At 49.5% G+C, this 17,404-nt stretch overlaps 1 protein-coding gene across 1 annotated transcript in view; it reads right to left on the reverse strand.

Moving 5' to 3' along the window:
• LOC122154873 (cadherin-23-like) overlaps positions 1–17,404 on the reverse strand; it is a 165,373-nt gene that overhangs the window by 40,110 nt on the left and 107,859 nt on the right. The window contains 3 exon segments of the mRNA XM_042807848.1: positions 421–609; positions 2,562–2,674; positions 13,988–14,066. Coding sequence (XP_042663782.1) covers positions 421–609; positions 2,562–2,674; positions 13,988–14,066 — 381 coding nt within the window.

Raw genomic sequence — 17,404 nt, forward strand, 5'->3', positions numbered from 1 at the left:
CCACTGGGGCAGAGAGCCCAGAGGTCCTTTCTTTCCCCCGCCCCACCGCAAGTCCTCTGAGATTCCAGCAGAAAACCTCCTCCCTTTCTAAAACAGACTGGCAAAGGACTGCCTGACAAGAGCCCCTGGAAGCGGGCAGGAATCAGCACCCCACACTATCCTATTTTCTGGGTCTCTGTGGCTGTGCAATCCTGCTTGCACTAAAGCACATGCCGTGCCTGGTGCTTTGGGGTGGGCATCTGCACTCAGGGTACCAAGCAGGCAGAGCAATGACGACAGTAAGAGCTGAAAAAATGGGTATCAGGACATAACCATGCATCTCACTGCAGGTTCAGCAGTGACCTATCCTTCCCTGCACCCCCCAAACCCACACCAGTGCTACCCTACAAACAGAAGCGCCCGTGGCAGGGGATACCTCACCTCATCTTTGTCCTGCACATGGATGAAGAGGGGCAGGGCAAAGCCCACCTGGGCCAGCTCTGGGATGGCCACACTGTACTCCGAGCTGTTGAACTCGGGTGCGTTGTCATTGATGTCAATGACTAGGATGTTGAAGGTGGTGGTGACAGTGGCGTCGGAGGGTGTGCGGTCATCGTTCAGCTCTGTTGCCTGCAAGGAGAGAAAGCAGCAGGGCAGCCTTTATTTTTCAAAGAATAAACCTAAAAGAAAGTGTTTGTGCTGCGATCAGGCTCCTGCAGCTTTTGCTTCCTCCACTTTGCCAAGGAAGGATGCTCATTTGGCTCTCCCATTGCCCCTTAACCTCAAGAATCTTTCTACATGGCTGACCCATTAACACACACAGATGTTGACCCAGCTCTTCCATCACCCATGCTCCAGACCCACAGCACTCTTGCAAACCTTCCCAGGGGTTTAACATTTCCCTTGGGATACCTGTGGACAAGTTCTCACTTGCCCCTGCCATGCAACAGGTTGTCAGGACTTGGAGTCATGCTAGGGGATGAGTAGGCGATTTTTTCCACCACAAGCATTTACACCAAAAAAAAATGCCCTGAGAGATGTGGGGGACAGTTCTCAAAATAAGGAAAGCTGCAATGGAGCAAAAAGCACTCCTATTTTCTCCTCTGCTGTCTCCTGAGGTGGGACCAGGATCAGGGAGCTAGCCATCGTAGTACTTTTGAAGGGAGAGAAAACTAGGGCAACAGAGGAAAACAAGATTTAGACCTTAAAATAGGTTTGGCAACATGTGTCTACAGTGCTGAGTCATGACTCCATATCACACCTCTGTCTCAAGAAGGACTTTAATTTTGCTTTCCCAAAATGAAAGAGTGCAGATTTTATTGCCAGAGTAGCCAGACTTGTGAAACAGCCTTTTCAAGCAAAGTCCCTCCTCTCGTCCTTTGGAAATCTTGCTTTGCTGTGGGCACAGAAAAGCAACGCTAACACGACCCACACGGCTCATTGCTATTCACCACTTCTGCACACAACAGCAGAACAGGCTGATCCGAACAGGGAGCAATCCAGCTGTATTTTCACTGTGTGCTCCAGGACGAGAGCAGAAGAGAACATTCTGGGTCCCGGGGATGCGGGACACAGAGAGTTGGCATTTGCGGGAGGATGGAAAGTTTGTGGAGAGAGGAAATAAAAATCTATCGGATCAACAGAATATAGTTGGAACTCCATTATCATGCAGGCAGGAAAACGGGCAAGTTTTCAGGTTCACAAACCTTTCCAAGATTGAACAGATATTTTTGTCCCTAGTAAAACCAGACAATCCTCCCTCTCTTGATTTCTACTGAATTTAAACTATAAAAGCCCAAACAAAGAGATACCAGGGAGGGATGCGGATCTCTTCCCCATGCATAAAGCCCCCCAGTACGACCTCTGCCTGGGACTGAGGCGGGTAATTTCTTGTCCCTTTCCCCCCCTGAAAAACCATTACACTTGCCAAAACAAGGAGGGCTGCTGCCCTCTCGATCAATGACCCTTCCTACAATGCTGATTTTTCCCCACCCCAACCCAACAGAATCTATACTTCTAAATGCGTTTCCAACCAGCTGCCCAGCTTGGTATTGATTTTAATTATAGGGTTGCGAGCAGAGCTGGGGAGCCGCTCTCAGGTGGGGCTGCTGGGGCTGGAAAACCACGCTCCAGTGCCTTTTCTTGAGGAGGCAACTTTCAGCATCACTCCCCCTCCCTGTGCCTGCTCCGGGCAGATGCAGATGATGCCCTGTTACACTGCTGGCCGCTGACATGACAAAACGTTGCTGTTTTTCCAGGGTTTTGGGGGCGGAAAGGTGGGAAGTAGGCACAGTTCAGGTGCCTGAATGTAGGTGTCTTGTGCTATTTGCAATCCCAAGACATCTGCATGCTGCCAGCAGATACAACAACAGGCAGATCTAGTTGGAGACCAGGCAGGGCACCAAAAATGACCTTATACATCCATATAGAGGCAACCACATTTTGGGCCACCATATGAGGGGGCTCTGGATGCTCACAGGAGCTATATGCTCCAGGTTTGTGCCTCCACCTTGAAGGAGTTGTGCCCAAGCAGGATGGTCTCCTGCTCTGCCAATGTGCCTCTGGGATGGAGGAGGTCTCACCTTCACCGTGAGGATGAATCCAGAGCTATACAAGGGGTTTTCCCTGTCCAGTGGCCCATTCAGGGTTAAGGCTCCACTGATGTAGTCCAGTGCAAAGATGCTGTTGGTGTTACCTGAGAAAAATAAAAAGCAGCGTGAGCATAAGCAGCCGGTACAGCCGATGCCAAATGGTACCAGGGGTAACGCAGAGAGGGAAGTGGGAGGACACAAGCCTCTTCCTCTGCCAGTCTCCACGCATGACCGGTCCCAGTGCTTGAGAGAGGTTTTACAGAGCAGGCCCACTGCCAGACTGGGAGCTCCAAGCTGGGCACAGGCAGCAGTGGGCTCTGCGAACCCTGCACATTATCTCAATGTGCTTTAAAATGTAACGGCTGTAATGGTCCCCTCCTCCTCTCACCTGCCCCAGCTCAGGGGCTTAAAATAGTGCTTTCCTTCCAATAGCCAATAAAGTTGTGAATGCTGCAGGCAGCTGACGAATTTCAAAGGGTTTTGGTTATTAAAATATGCAACAGCACAGCTGAAACCAGGGTCAAATCCAGGTGCTCCGCTCTGAACAATCGCCTGCATTCACAGGGCAGTGTCCCTGGGGTGGGCATGGCCTCTCTCTTAAAATACAAGAGCTTAAGGGACATCAGTCCAGGTTAATCAGAGGAAGGCGCAGATGGACCAAGCTCACAAGTAATTCTACATATAACAAGAGGTAGTTTAACTGTGGGGCATCTTGCCAGAGGATGCTGAGGATGATAAAAGTCCACATGTATTCAAGGAGAGACTGGGAAGGGTAATGAAAGAAAAAAATTCTATCAAATAACAAGCCACATACAGCTCAGGAATTTTCTTAGCTTGACATACTTGGAGCCCAGGAGAGTATTAGAGTAAGTACTATAGGCACTTGCCCTGCCTTTATGCTCTTGCCAGATGTGTTGACGTCATGCAGCTGCCTTGTTTTCCTCTCCTTGAGCCAAATTTGGCCTCTGTGCCAGTCCTTACGTGCAAGCAAGGACACGGGGTGCCATGGAGGGCTGTGCTGCCTCCTCCGAGCATCCTATCCTTGGCTTGACTCCTCCTCTGCAATTAGACACCCGGAGAGGATTAAGACAACACTTGAGTCTCGCAGCCAACAGATGCTAAAAAGACAAACGTCCGGCACTGGGAATGCCCTTGCGACAGTCCCAGGTGCTCTCTCTGTCAGCCAGACAAAAGAAAGCAGTTGGTGTGTGGAGCCTGGGATACTTGACACCAGCCCAACACAATTCCAGAGGAGCCTGCTGAATTAGTGATGGCCAAGGAGGTGAAAGATGGGCATATGGCCACCCACACCACTCCCCTCATTGTCTCACAGTATGCAGAAACCCCTGATCCAGCCTCAAACGGGAGTGAGGAAACCCTGCAAGTATGCTGTATTAATCCCAGTCAAAAACAATAAAAAAACTCAACCCTGTCTTCTCAATATATCTCAGCGTGAACGAAACACACACACCATTTGTCATTTCCCTGAAAAGGAGCTGCAAGACAGATATGCCGCTGCAGAAAGTTGTTTCCCATCACTCAGCATCCACTTTGCTCCCTTCCAATCTCCCGTTTAACCACGGCTGCACTTTTCCCGGGATGGTCAAACCTCCAGGTCTGGCTCTCCCCTCCCGCCCAGCCCCAGGAGCCACCCCAGCCTTCACGAGCCACTGGCTGCCAGAATCTCCTCTCTTTCCCAGGGCCCTAAATGCTGTAACACCTTTCTCTCCCATTACCAAGCCTTTATATCTTCCTCTCGGACCGAATGCCTCCCATTTCTGTCCTTGGTCCTCTCTTTTCTCCATCCGAAATGGCCCATTGACTGCTAGCCAGATTAATGAACTGATACGCGGCTACTTAAAATATTAGCAACAGCCTTGCTTTTTTTTTTTAATCTAACTTTCGCTGCTGTACATGAAGATCTCTAGTGTCCTCCCTCAGATAATTCCCCCCTTTTCATTTTGACTTCCCACCTTTGCTCTGTAATTTACGGCTGACTCTTTAGGAGACGTTTTCTGATACCAGCTTTGAAGGACACGCCACGAGATGTATTGAATTGTGCTGCAAGGCGTTTAAATGTTCCAGGATGCCATGTTGCCATGGTAAAGTTTATGCATCAGGGCAATCTTGATACACTCCCCCTAATATAAAGTGTAATAAAATACCTTTTTAATCACAAAATACTGTTCTGCTAACACAAACCTGTAAATGCGGACACCAATGGATTTTAGTGGAAATAGGTCAATAGGGCAGGAATTTGACACAAAGGACTGAACACAGCACTGAGCTCTGTGTCCTAACAATGGTTGTGTTTCATATTTGACCACAGTCATTTTTTTTGAAGAATGGATGAATAAATTAGGGACCCAAATACCCTCCCAGGCCACACATCAGAGGCTTTTCTCCAGCTCAGCCTCCCCAACACCGTTCAGATGGCAGATACGTATCTGATGACCTCCGGGGCGCCTTTCTGCTAGCAAAGAATTGCCGGCTTTGCAAATTAGCCTCAGAAGGGAAAGAGGTGTCTCCAAACTTGTCCCTCAGAGGCCTTTCATAATTTCCTCTACAATGTCTCTCCAACCACCGCTTCATTATTCCTCTGACCAGTGATCCCCGCTGAAGTACCCGCACTGCTGAACAATGCACATTCCCCCGAGACGCTTTCTTTGCAAAAATCTCTCTAATCATCTTCACATGTCTTCGCCTTCCTCAGAGGAAGGGGAAAAAAAAAAAAAAAAATGTGGGGGAAAAATAGCCAATTTTGTCTTTCCCTCCCCCCAGTCTCTCACTCTCTCCCCACCTCTGTATAATTTCTCCTCCCCTCCCGGTGCTCCCATTACCTCTCCATCATCTTCCTGATCTAGGACCTAGGAAAAAAACAAGACTGGGTTAAGCACAGCTTAGTCCACGGCTGCCAGTGCAGATGGCCACACCGGCCGATGGCTTTCAACCCGTTAGTCCACTCCGCCACTCTCCCAGTTCTTGCTCTGTCCTGCTCCCGGTTGGACTGGTCGCAAGCTCCCGGCCAGCCACCTGCAGCCGTCCGTGCCCGTGGTGGCCTCGGAGGCAGATGGATGGCCATGAGCCAAGCCGGCCCCTCACCGCGCTGCCCCAAGGCTTTGGCCGATGGTTTGCGTGGCCAGTGGCCAGCGGTGCCTGCCGGCCACGTCGACAGAGCAAAACACGGTTTGCTATCACTGGTTTTCAAGCGATACCGTGATGCACAGGGGTGTGATGGAGAACACTGAGGGGATGGAGAACCTTTACAGGGATTTCAAACCCAGCAGAGAACCCCAGATAATCCTGTTTCTCGGAGGACGCGGAACGGCGCACAGACCTTTCCACCTCCAAGTTTGCACTGTGCAAACTGTTTTGATGACGCAGACTGGAACTGTTGTGGCCGCACTTGACAGGGAAGCCAAGTGACCTTCATCCCTGCTTCCCTCCTTCCTCCGACTTGGATCAGGAGTCACCAGCTGCTGGACGTGTCTCTGCTTGAGCCACTGACTGCCTAGCCTGAAATCTGGTCTGAACCACCAGAGCATTTCTAGATGGAGATCAAAGACTTCATTTCCATGCCTCTGGTTTGAGAAGGGGGCCGAAGACCGTGGTCTGGTTTCTGCTCAAGAGGCTTATATGTCCTTCACCTCCTTCCTCATTGCACGGAACAGGCAAAGCTAAGGAATAAATGGGTCTTTCATCAGCAAAGGAGGAGCTCTGCTTTCATGTGCTGGGAAAACAAAGACAGCCTTAAGAAAAGCAGGGCAGGGAGCAGAAAATACATGTGAGGCTGCCTAGGAGGTAGCATCCACTGGAGAAGCACCCTGTGGGAAGGCAGGCTCCACTTCTTTCTCTGTTATCGCTGCAAACCTACGGAGCTGGACACAGCGCAAGGCAGGGGACAGAAGGAGAGACCGGGAGAGAGACCCAGGGTAGGAATCAGATGGGGCAGAAATTAAATGATGGGAAGGGAAAGGCTGAGCAGCAAAACAGAGTGCAGAGAGAAGAAAATCTTAGCAGACAATGTTTTTAAAGACCCGAAAAGAGAGAGGAAAGATGAGAACAAAAAAAGAAAAAAAAAAAACAAAACAAAACAAAACAACAAATTTGGGACAGCAATATGAATGCATTTCTGGCTGACCCATTGCTCTCACCTGGCAAGGAACAGGCTTGCTCAAGGCATACAAGCCCAGGTTCTTGTTTTGACGTGCGTAAAAGGAGAAGGAAAACTTTCCCATCCCTCTGTCCGTGTGTGGGTCAGGGACAGGAGCAGCTCCTACATCCACCGTGGCCAGGGCAGGGAGCGGGAAGGCAGGGACCAACGTGGTGCTGGGTTGGGAGCAACGGGATGGATCGCAGTAGCCCATTTGGAGTGTTTTTCCAGGCTCATTGAGGAACGGATGGTGGCATAGGCATCATTTTGGAGAAACACTGCTATAACGAGGGGTTTTATAGATGAGGGCCATAATGTTTAATTGCCCTCAGCCAACGCTCTCACAGTTTAAAAAGGCCATTAAAAGTACTGGCTCAAACCCAGGGAAAAAAAAAAAAAAAAAAAAGAAAAGAAAAAAAGATACTGATGTCCCCTCCTTCCACCCTACTCCTCTGGCCTTTGAGCATCATTCAAATCTCTAGGAGAGAAGCAGCTATTGCCTGTCAGCCAGGGGAAGCTGATTCTCTCGTGCTGGAGAATTTTCCCACCCCCCTCTACACGAAGGGCCATTTGTGTTGGGGAGCTGCTTCCTCGAAAGGCACCAGGCTTGCTGAGCCGCTGAACTTGGAGCGGATGACTTTCATGAGATGTGAAAGGGGAACCCATCACACACCTTGAGCCGGATAATTTATTAATCAAAATGTGCTCCGTCAGGGCTCCTCGGCACCGAAATAGATGCTGTTGGATGTGGTTCATAGAGTCAGCAACAGACACAGTTATCATCGTATAAATAGTCCCTCAGCTGCTGTGACCACCTCGCTGCTCTTCACCTTGAGTTTTTGCCCCTGTGCTATATGCAGGGAAGCACACCAGGGCAGATACCTTGCTCCATGCTTAAATTTAAAGAGAACAAGTGATTGCCAAAACAAAAGGGGTTATTACAATCTGAGCTTTTTCTTCGCTCTGCGTGATATCAAGATGCTCTAGAAAACAGTGCCCATTCTGTCTGCTCTGGACTTTGGTATGTTCTTCTTCCCAGAGGATGCAGCTCTCTCTGGGACAATGGATTCAAGACCAAAGATGCGTGCCGGCACTCCTCCGCACACGCCTGCACTGCAAACAGGCATTTTTAGTATCTTCCCCAAAAGATTTAATTGCCCGTTCTAGCAACACTGGCAGAATTTTTGATCTTGCAGAGCCACAAAAGAAGCTCGCATTAAATGCTCGCACGGTTCCCTTTTTTAGAACCGAATGTACAGTACGAGAAAATAAAAGGAGAGATTTATCACCCGAGGTAGAATCCGCCTCCCGAAACCCCCGGGAGCCACAGCCGGGTATCAGAGAGGAGAACAGAGCCCGCAGAGTTTAAAGTTTCCTGCTCTGAGTGTAATTCGTCACACAAAAGGATGCTGAGTCTTGGACCACAATCACCATTCCCCCATGTCATCTAAAATGTGCTCGGCGGCTCAAGGGGAAGGCTGATCACCAGCACTGCCTAGCTTCTCCCCCCCCCAGCTTTTCATCTTTCCATGAATCTAACCCTAAAACCTGCTACGGGAGAGCAGCCAACAGCTGGATCGTGAGTCAGGACAGCAGAGCAACGCAGGGAAAACTGCCGTAAATGTTTATTTCACTCATCTCTGTAAATGCAACGCTTTAACCCTCGCACACTCTCAGCCCACAGCCAAAGGATGCATACACGTAAAACTGGCATTTTCTTAACGGCTACTGTGCCTGGATTGAGACACCCACAAATCACCTCTCCCACAGCAGCAGGCAGACTCATCAGGAGAACATGAAAGGAGTACACTGTAATATGCCTGGTAACAAGTCTGAGTCAGCTTTTAACACAAACCCCACATCTCCAGGCTCAACACCTTTCAGAAAATCTTCCATTAAAAACCATCTCAGAACTGGTTGTTTTCTCCAGCCCCAACATGAACAGAGACAGCGCAGGTTCATCCTTCTCCAGCGGCTGCCAACATCCTGAATACACATTAAATCCCAGCAAGTGAAATAGGAAGTCCCAGAAATTAAACCAAAAAATATGCTTTTGTTTCATATTTACACATAAATGGGAATGTATAGTTTTAATTACCGAAGGCCATTTGCTGGGGGACCACCTGCCGTGCAGACCATTATGCCAACCGTATCTCTTTCTAGTGATTTCTGGATTGCCAGGGAGCCAAAGCAAGATGCCAACGTGACGACAAAGCATCATTAGCAGCGGGGGGGAAGACGGGGAGCAACTGAGCCAAGAAAAGAGGGCTGTGGCCGCAGCCACCATCTCTCCTTTGTGCTGTCTCATCCCCTTGCATTGGCAGGGTGGGAAAACAGCCTTTGATGAATAACTCGGCGTGAGGCACTTTTCCACCCATCAGCGTGTCCTCCTACAGAAATGTTCTGCTATGATGACTGCCTTTAAATCACACTGGAAGGCCCTCCCAGCAGGTGTAATTTATGAGGACTTTAACACCCTAGTAGTTCACCGAGCAATCCCAATGTGGGAAAAAGCTGGCACGATGTAGGCCAGCAGGCAAAGGGAATATTAAAATTAGCAGGTCGTATTTCCAACATCCTCCCTGATGTCTAGTTTAAGTGACTCAGCGAAGTGGTTTTCTTTGTCCTGCCTTCTTTATTAAGTCAGGTCAAAATACAAAGGGAGGTGTTGGCAGCTGAGGGCTGGGAGACCTCTTTGGCCACTTAACCTTACCTCAAGGGTTCATGCTCCACTTTCAAAAAAACAATGCAGTAGGGACTCCAGATCTGTTAAGACCATGTGAAATGTGTTCTGAGAGCTACTGCACTGATTTTTACATATATATATATATATATGATATTTTATTCCTTAGCAGGAAAGCCAGAAGAAAGATGGAGAACAATCCTTTTCAGACATGCCTCCCTCTTGCATTTGTAACTCACATTTGTATTACATTGTGCAAATAATGATTTTTCATTCGTGTTTCTCTTGGGATGCACCAGCTTTAGGAAGAGACCACTTTGCCAGATACTGCATTAGTCTCCTAAAACAATCAATTTGGGGGGGATGGGAAGGGGGGAAATCCCTAAGGGTTTGTGAAGAACCCTAAGGACCAGCTCACTGACTGAAAGCTCCGTGCTTCCTCCCCTCTCTCCTGCAGGACTTTCCAAGCCCCGGGAAGGACGTACGGATTGTTCTTGCACAATCTCCCCTTGTCCATCCATCACCGCACCTGAAATGTGCCAGGCAAGCAGGGACTGACATTTGGGCATCTTGCAGAGCCCCTGGTTTAACCCTTCGATGCCTGCCCAAGCAGCACAGGTCACCTTCACATCTTCATGCCAGGAGACATGAAGTCTCCTGACTGTCCTGGAAATAAATGAAACCAAAAGTTCACCCCTAGCAAGCGAAGCACGAGACTGCGGTCATACAATATGTTTTCCTAACAAGAGCTCGCGGGTCAAAGTCCCCTCCTGCCTATAAATTAAATTGCCATTTAATTCACGACCAAAATCCTTCTCTTAAAGAGCCAAAGGATTCTCCATGCCCCAGGCGATGTGCAGCAGCAGCAAATGTGAAAAGACACTGCCGTCTGCAGGCCTGATCCTGCCGAGACTGCCGGGGCCCTCTGATTTCCACTGGGAAAATCAATCTCTGTTAGACCAGAGAGTTCCCCTAAATGAAAAGCCTTATCTAGAACAGGTCGTGTTATACAACAAGTCACTCGCTTTGCCTGGGAAATGAAAGATGATGAGGCAGAGTCCCCAGTACAGAGGCTATCTCCATAAATCTGCCAAAAAGGAACTGTGGATTACTTTGCTGGATTAATTATCTGTCCTTCAAACAGAGTCCTGACCTCAGTGGCTGAGCATCTCCAACCTGTCAAAGCAGCCGGGGAACTGGGGAGGGAGGGCTTTTGCAGGGCACCAGCCACGGGCTGCCCGTACCTTCCTTTTCACCTGGGAAAAGCAGCAGAAACACCCGTAGGAGTGATGGGAGCCCCAGCACCGACCAGCCTGAATTGCAAGGTCTCAGGTTGGATTTCTTCTTCAGATGGTCGTTTGCAGGGCGAGGTGAAAAAGTGCATGTTTTCATGGGTTTAAAACACTCAGATTGGAAGGAAGGGGGAGAAACGACTGAATGGCTTTTCCCTATAAGATACAGAAATGATTCCCAGTGCAGACAGGCAGCAGGCAGGCTCGTCTGCCCCGACAGGACAGCTAGCCAAAGCCACGACACAGCCAGATCAGCGCTCCTCCATCATTTCAGGCTTAACAGCTTTGTAAGCTGGCGGCATAAAGTTAGATCTTAAGTCTTATTTTATGTGGTTATGGTTAATCTTTTAGTTTTATTGTTTTCCTGTCACGGGAGGACCTTGTGCTGGAGATAGCCGTATAAATAAGAGCTGCTGCAGTATATCCCGAGGCACAGCTACCTGAGGGATGGAGCTGGATAGGACACCGGCAATTGCAAATTAATTTTTATACCCCGCCTCCAAATCATACCAATGCTTTAGATATTAATACTGAAGGAATGATAAACGGCTAGGTCACTTTTTGAGCTCTCTCGCTGCTGTATATTCAACGCCAGCTGGTAAAATCAGGCCAGCCATGTGCGATCCCTGTGCCCGAAGACCTGGCATCGGCCATCCCTGCGATGAAATGGGAACAGCATCACCGCCACCTCCCCTCGTGCAAGCGAGCTGAAGAGCCAGGTATAATTACTACCTTCACCAGCCATTTTCACTTTTGCTTACGGTTGGTTTCTAATTTAATTTGCTTCCCCATTCCCATATGTTAGACCATTTTTTTGCAAAATCGCCATAAAAATTTACCGGCTCAGGCACAAAATCTGCTCACTGACCTTTACCATCGTGATTGAGGATAACGACAAATTAATTAGGCTTTACCTGCCTGCCAAAAAAAAATCGCTTGCCTTGGGTGAGCAGGATTTTGGAGGCGCACTAACTGCCGGTTCCTGTACCTGGGATCTCAGACATCAGAAGGTAACACCTTTCAAAAGCAAGAAGCAAATCATGGAAAGCATAAGAGAATGCCTTGAGCAGAGCCGGGGAGGCACGTGCACCCTTACAGACTTCAGAAAAAAAACTGTTTGACCCACGACCATGTTTTCTTTAAAATTTGCCTTCAGCCACACACTTCAGCCACAGTCCAACAGCTGAATGGAGCTGGCAAACTCTGGCTCTGGCAACAAACTCAATTCAGAGTGGAAGCAGAGTGTCCTGAAGCCGGGCTTCAGGGATTTTGGAAACCTCTGCCTTAAGTCGAAGGCAGGGCTAGGATGGGGAGGAGGCAATAGCAGTAGTTGTCCCTCAGCCCATCCACAGGCTGATCCTTCCCAGCACCGCCGCTCTGCAAGATGCTGGTGTTGACAGGAGAAGGTCTCCTGGCCAGTTATGAAAACACTCCTCAATTCTCACGTTTGGGGGGAAAAAAAAAAAAAAAAAAAAAAAAAATTGCAAAGCAGTTTAATCACTCTTTGACGTGTTCTGCCTGATTCTCTGATATGAGAGCTGCCCCCCACCAGGCGGGACCGCGGGCAGGAATTAAGCTCTTGTCATATGCAAGCAGATGCGAGGCTGTTTGCGCTGATCTGCCTGCCCGTCACTCCGCACCCCACTGCCAACCAGGTTCCCGGAGCACGCCTGGCTCCCTTCCACCATCCCTCTACCCGGCCAGGCTGATGGCTACCCTGGCACCGAGCGGGGTATTTCACAGGAAAACCCAAGGTAGACATGAAAATAAGAGCAGGCGTGAACACTCCAGGTAAAAATCCAGGGCCCAAGATTTTGTTTCCTTGATTCAGCAGAGCAGCCGTGACCATCTGATGAGCAGCGAGCCTGACATGACCATGAGGAGATGGGTGCAATTAGCAAATTAACCCTCTATAGAGTGCACCGTGGTTTCTGTAGGATTAAGCCATCAAATAAAGGCTTTTGGAAACCCAGAGCTGTTTGTATTGCACTGGTGCTGACAAGTGAAGATTAGATACCTACAGCATAACCCATACTGAGTCAGAAAAAGGGTCCATAGCCATACAGCAGATGCCCAAAAGAGGGTGCACGAACAGAATGAGGGTGATTTCCCAGCTGCTGACCACCCTCACGCTTTGTGCCGGGTGAGGAATCTGTAAGCTGAAGGCTTTCACCATCCTCACGGTAGTTCAGCAACCTCTACAAAACTAGTTTGAGGTTTCAGCCCAGTCTCCAGTGGAAAAGGGCCCATATCAGGAAAAAGGAAGTCCCTGCTGCACTTTGGCCAGTTGATACATACAATCTGGGGGAATCTCTCATTTAATTCATGCCGGGGGAACATTAGAATAAATTGCAGAGGGAATTAGAGAAATAAATAATCCTTGCATCTTCAAAGGCAGACTGACCTGGATACTTGCAGTCAGGATCAGTGGACTTGAAAGTTAGGGTGAAATTACCTTGACCCTAGAGGTTGATTAAAAGAGCATTTGAAACAGCTGGGCTTTGAGGAAGAGAAACTGGGAAATTATTTCTGCATGCGTAGCTCGAAGGAGCTGCCAGCCAGCACCTGAAGTGTGTGGCACAGCAGGGAGAGAAGGGACTGCTGCCATTTCTTGCTAGTGATGATCCCCCCACCTCCCAAAAGCAATGCCAGAAATAGGGTTACAACCCAGACCCCCCAAGCTGGTCCCTCACTCCTGGGTTAACCCACACAGTCTGTCTGTCCCTGGGGCACACCCCACCAAAGCAGCATCCAGGCACCTGCCTCCCAACTTACAAAGCTCCAGCAATGCTTTGGGAAGCCAGCCCTCGGCACGGAGGCTTTCGGGAAACGCCGGGAGCTGTTCAGCCCCTAATCAGTCCCATTCTCTCCCTAAACAATAACCACCACGCTGCCAGCAAGAGTTTTACGCCTGCCTCTTTACAGGTCTCCTCCGTGGCGTAGCGTGAAGCAGAATTGTTAGTGACTTGTCATTAAGACTGAAAGGTTTTGCTACGAGATATTGTCAGATTTGTTAGAAATAAAGCCCGCTGCTTGAGGAAAGAGAGATGCCACGAACGATGCACTCCGACTGCGCCGAAGGCAAAGAAAGCTTTTCAGAGAGGTAAAAGCTTTCAGTCGTAGCGGTCGGTTACAGTAATTAGTGAGGCTGAACCAAAAGAGCAAGCAGCACAGCCGATGAGAAACTTAGCCAAATATGATTTCCGAGGCATGAGATGTACAAAAACTTATTGTGGGGCCAGCTCCTCCCTCCCCACTGGGATCCCCACCACATCCCCCTGTGACCTACCCGAGACGATGGTGTAGCCGATGCCGCGGGGACGGCCCTTGTCCTGGTCGATTGCCGTTATCATCCGCACGGTGGTACCCTGGGGAGGAAGAGGAGACACGGGTTACAGCCATCCTGGCCAGGTGCTGTGGGGGCTCCCAGGGCGCCCTGCCAAGGCCTTGCACCTCTTACCGCGGGCCCCATCCTTCGGAAAACCTGCCCAAGGATAAGGCGTGTCACAGAAATGTCCCGTCACCTGCTTCTTGGAGTAGTTCAGGCTCACCACTCAACGCTTTTGTGCAAGCTGCAGAACTCTGCTAACCCACCGCAGGATGTAGTTGGTGATGCTGAGGGCATGTCCAGGAGAACATGTCCTCTAACTCAACCACCGAGCAGGCTGAGCTTGACTACGCGGTAGGTTTGTACTGGGGCAAGTGTCCTTAGGGACTGGAGAGAGCACCACCAGCCTCATCCTCCGTGCTGCTCATCCCCTGCTCAGAGGAGCAGGGCTTGGGGCAAGGTCAGTGTGGTGAACACAGCTATCGGTGCTCGAGGAAGAAGAGGGAGGAAGAACTGAAGGCAAAGCCAGGATGTGCCTCCCTGCAGCAACACAGGCTCTGGCTGACGGGTAAAAGCATACGCTCCTCTGCCACCGAGATTTTCACTCTGCAGTCCCTTGAGAACCAAAGGCAACAATTCCCTCTCACCACGACCTTCAGCACTGGTCACTACACCAGTTTTATCTACCACTGGCTTCCCAGTTTCAACTGGTCCTTTTCCTGCCCTGCATTCTTTGAACGAGGCAGCCCAGGCAATGAGGGATGCTCACGCTGGCCATCGGCATCCAGCTGCATAACTAAGTGAGCTGCAGAGATTTTAATTGAAACCTTGAAGCAGGAGAAGAGTTGGACAGATGTTGGGAACAGGGGGTTGCCCACAGGCAGGAGCTTCTGCAACTGCCATCACGCAGGGCAGACCTGTTTCCTATAGCCCAGCAGAAAGGTCCACGAGGCCAAGAGTCCCCCCAAAACAATGAAGAACATAAAAGCGAACCAAAATTCTTGTTTAGTTCTTTACATAAAAACATCGTGCGCTTATGTCTGCTCCATAAGCTGTACTTCTCCCGCCGCACTGCAGTGAGCCCATGTGAATACAAACACATGCACATGCACATAATTAATGTAGTGTGAAAAAATTTACAACTCAGCTGTTCTTGTTTTCATTGGTTTATTAAGAGTGGGAAAAGAAGCAATTTTTTTTTTTTTTTTTTTTTTTGCCCTCAAAGGAAATGTCAACAGAGGCGTTTGCATATCTAACGAGGGAGCACAGTGGGATGACAGCGTTGTGTTTGCCCTGCAATCCATCAGTTGAAGGCCAAAGGGAAAGCTGCTGCAGAAACATCACCGATGGAAAGCAGGGACTTGCCATCTTCCCCAGCTTTCAGAGCCATGCCCCTGTGGGCTCGATGGAGATGCTTTGCCGCTGCCGGCCGTAAAGAAAGCTCCTAGGGCCAGGCAGACTGCCCATTCCCCTGATCTCTGAGGGCATTTCAATGGACTCCTTAAGTAAATCCATGTTATTAACCGAGAACATTAGCCATAAATCCCAGGTCACTGGCCTTTGAGCAGCACTCGGCTGGTGAGGCTCAGCAGCCACTGGAGAGCCTCTAAATCACCGACAATAACTATGCTTTCCAAAGGAGCAAAGATAGATAAAAAGCACAAGTGGGAAAGGAGCAGGTGGGAAAGCAGAACAAGGAATGTGGAAAGAAGGGTGAGGTAAAAGGGAGGAAAAAAAAAAAAAAAAAAAAGGAGAGGCATGCAATCCAGCATGCTCTCCCCCCAGCATACTCTGCTTTATTTGGCTGTCCCCACAGGGCTGACGTGAGCCCTCTTCTTCTCCCTGGAAAAACAAGAGCTCCTCCATAGCAGGCATGGTGGGTGAAGGCACTTGGTCCATCTGACAGCTCGCTCATCGCCTGTCAAATAGCGAGGGGGAGCGGTGCAGAATGATAAGTGTCGCCTGCCGTGTGGCACATTTCAAAGGGAAGGCAGCTGCAGGAGAAGGCAGGGCTCCCACGATGGCCGAGGAATAGCAATCGGCCAGCAGACGCTGCGGCCGCTTTATCTGCGGGAAAGGTCCCTCCTGTAGGAGCCAAGGGGAAGGGCTGTTGGGAGAGATAAAAGGATGAGCGCAGATGTTGCAGCAGGGAAATTTTGGGAGGGGAAGAGGGGGAGTCTCGCTTGGATATCTCAGCAGCACGTGCCATAGACACGTCCATAAGAAAGAAATTATCCAGACATCTGATCGCAAGAACGAAGGCTGCTAGAGAGCATGCTAAGTTTCCCCTGGTCCTTGGCAAGTCCATGATGATGGCTTCCACACTGCTGGTTTTTGAGACTGCATCTCCTTGCAGCCCTGTGTGTCTCCTCCTTCTCGATCTGCCCCTCCTGGGGACAAGACACACTTCTTCAGTGTCCAAGAAACACATACCAGAATGGAGCTGAGATCCCCAACATTCATGGATGCCATCTCCTGGAACCAGGGCAAGGGCAAGGACCTGGGCACCTCTTTGTATCCCACCTGGTTACCATCCTTCCTGCCAGTTCCTTCACAGGAGTCTTCCAATATCCACAAGACTGGCAAATCCCTGCTCCTGGGGATAGATGATCCCTCCCTGAGCATCCACACAGGGTTTAGGATCAATCTTGACCCTTCTGGGGAAGAGGCTGAAGAAGTGCCACATGATAGGTGCAATGTTTGTCCATGATGCTGGTGGCAATTATTGGTTTTGTAGTGAGTGGTAATAACTGATGAAAACAGCCTCAGAACATGATCGCTCAGCACGGTCAACAGAAAGGAGTATTCCCATTTAGCACGTGTTGGAGTGAGAAGATGTGATGCAAAACATGATGCTACACAAAGGCTATACTCATCTCTTAGTACCTTTGATGGCTGTAAAGCGCCTTACCCACCTCACCAGCAGAGATAACTAGTCAGAGAGGAGAGACTAGAAATGGGAAAACAACCCAAACCAAAACAAACCTTTGATCACGACCACACCACGATTGTAAAGATTGACCTCTCACCAACCACTTCTCAACAGTTTCCGATTTCTCCTCCAAAATCCTACCGAAGCACAACACTATTCCTTTCGTTATGTCTTGGCATGCTAAGGGCAGGAGATGCTGTGCCCTGGCTCCCTGAGACAGCCAAGTGCACCCCAGAATTGGAGGGGATTCTCCCACCATCTCTAGCCAAACACACCTGTGAAGGCTTCCACTTATTCGTGGAAACCTCTAGCTGACTTCCAGCGGCAATAGCTCTGTCCAGGGCTCAGCTCAGGTATTTGTGGAATGAACCTCTGCCTCTTGGAAAATCTCAAACATTCCTGACATTTCTTAAAACAAGTAACAACTCGCCTACCTACCACTGACA

The sequence above is a fragment of the Tyto alba genome, unplaced genomic scaffold (assembly GCF_018691265.1).
Source record: "Tyto alba isolate M040663 unplaced genomic scaffold, T.alba_DEE_v4.0 Super-Scaffold_1, whole genome shotgun sequence".
Taxonomy (NCBI): domain Eukaryota; kingdom Metazoa; phylum Chordata; class Aves; order Strigiformes; family Tytonidae; genus Tyto; species Tyto alba.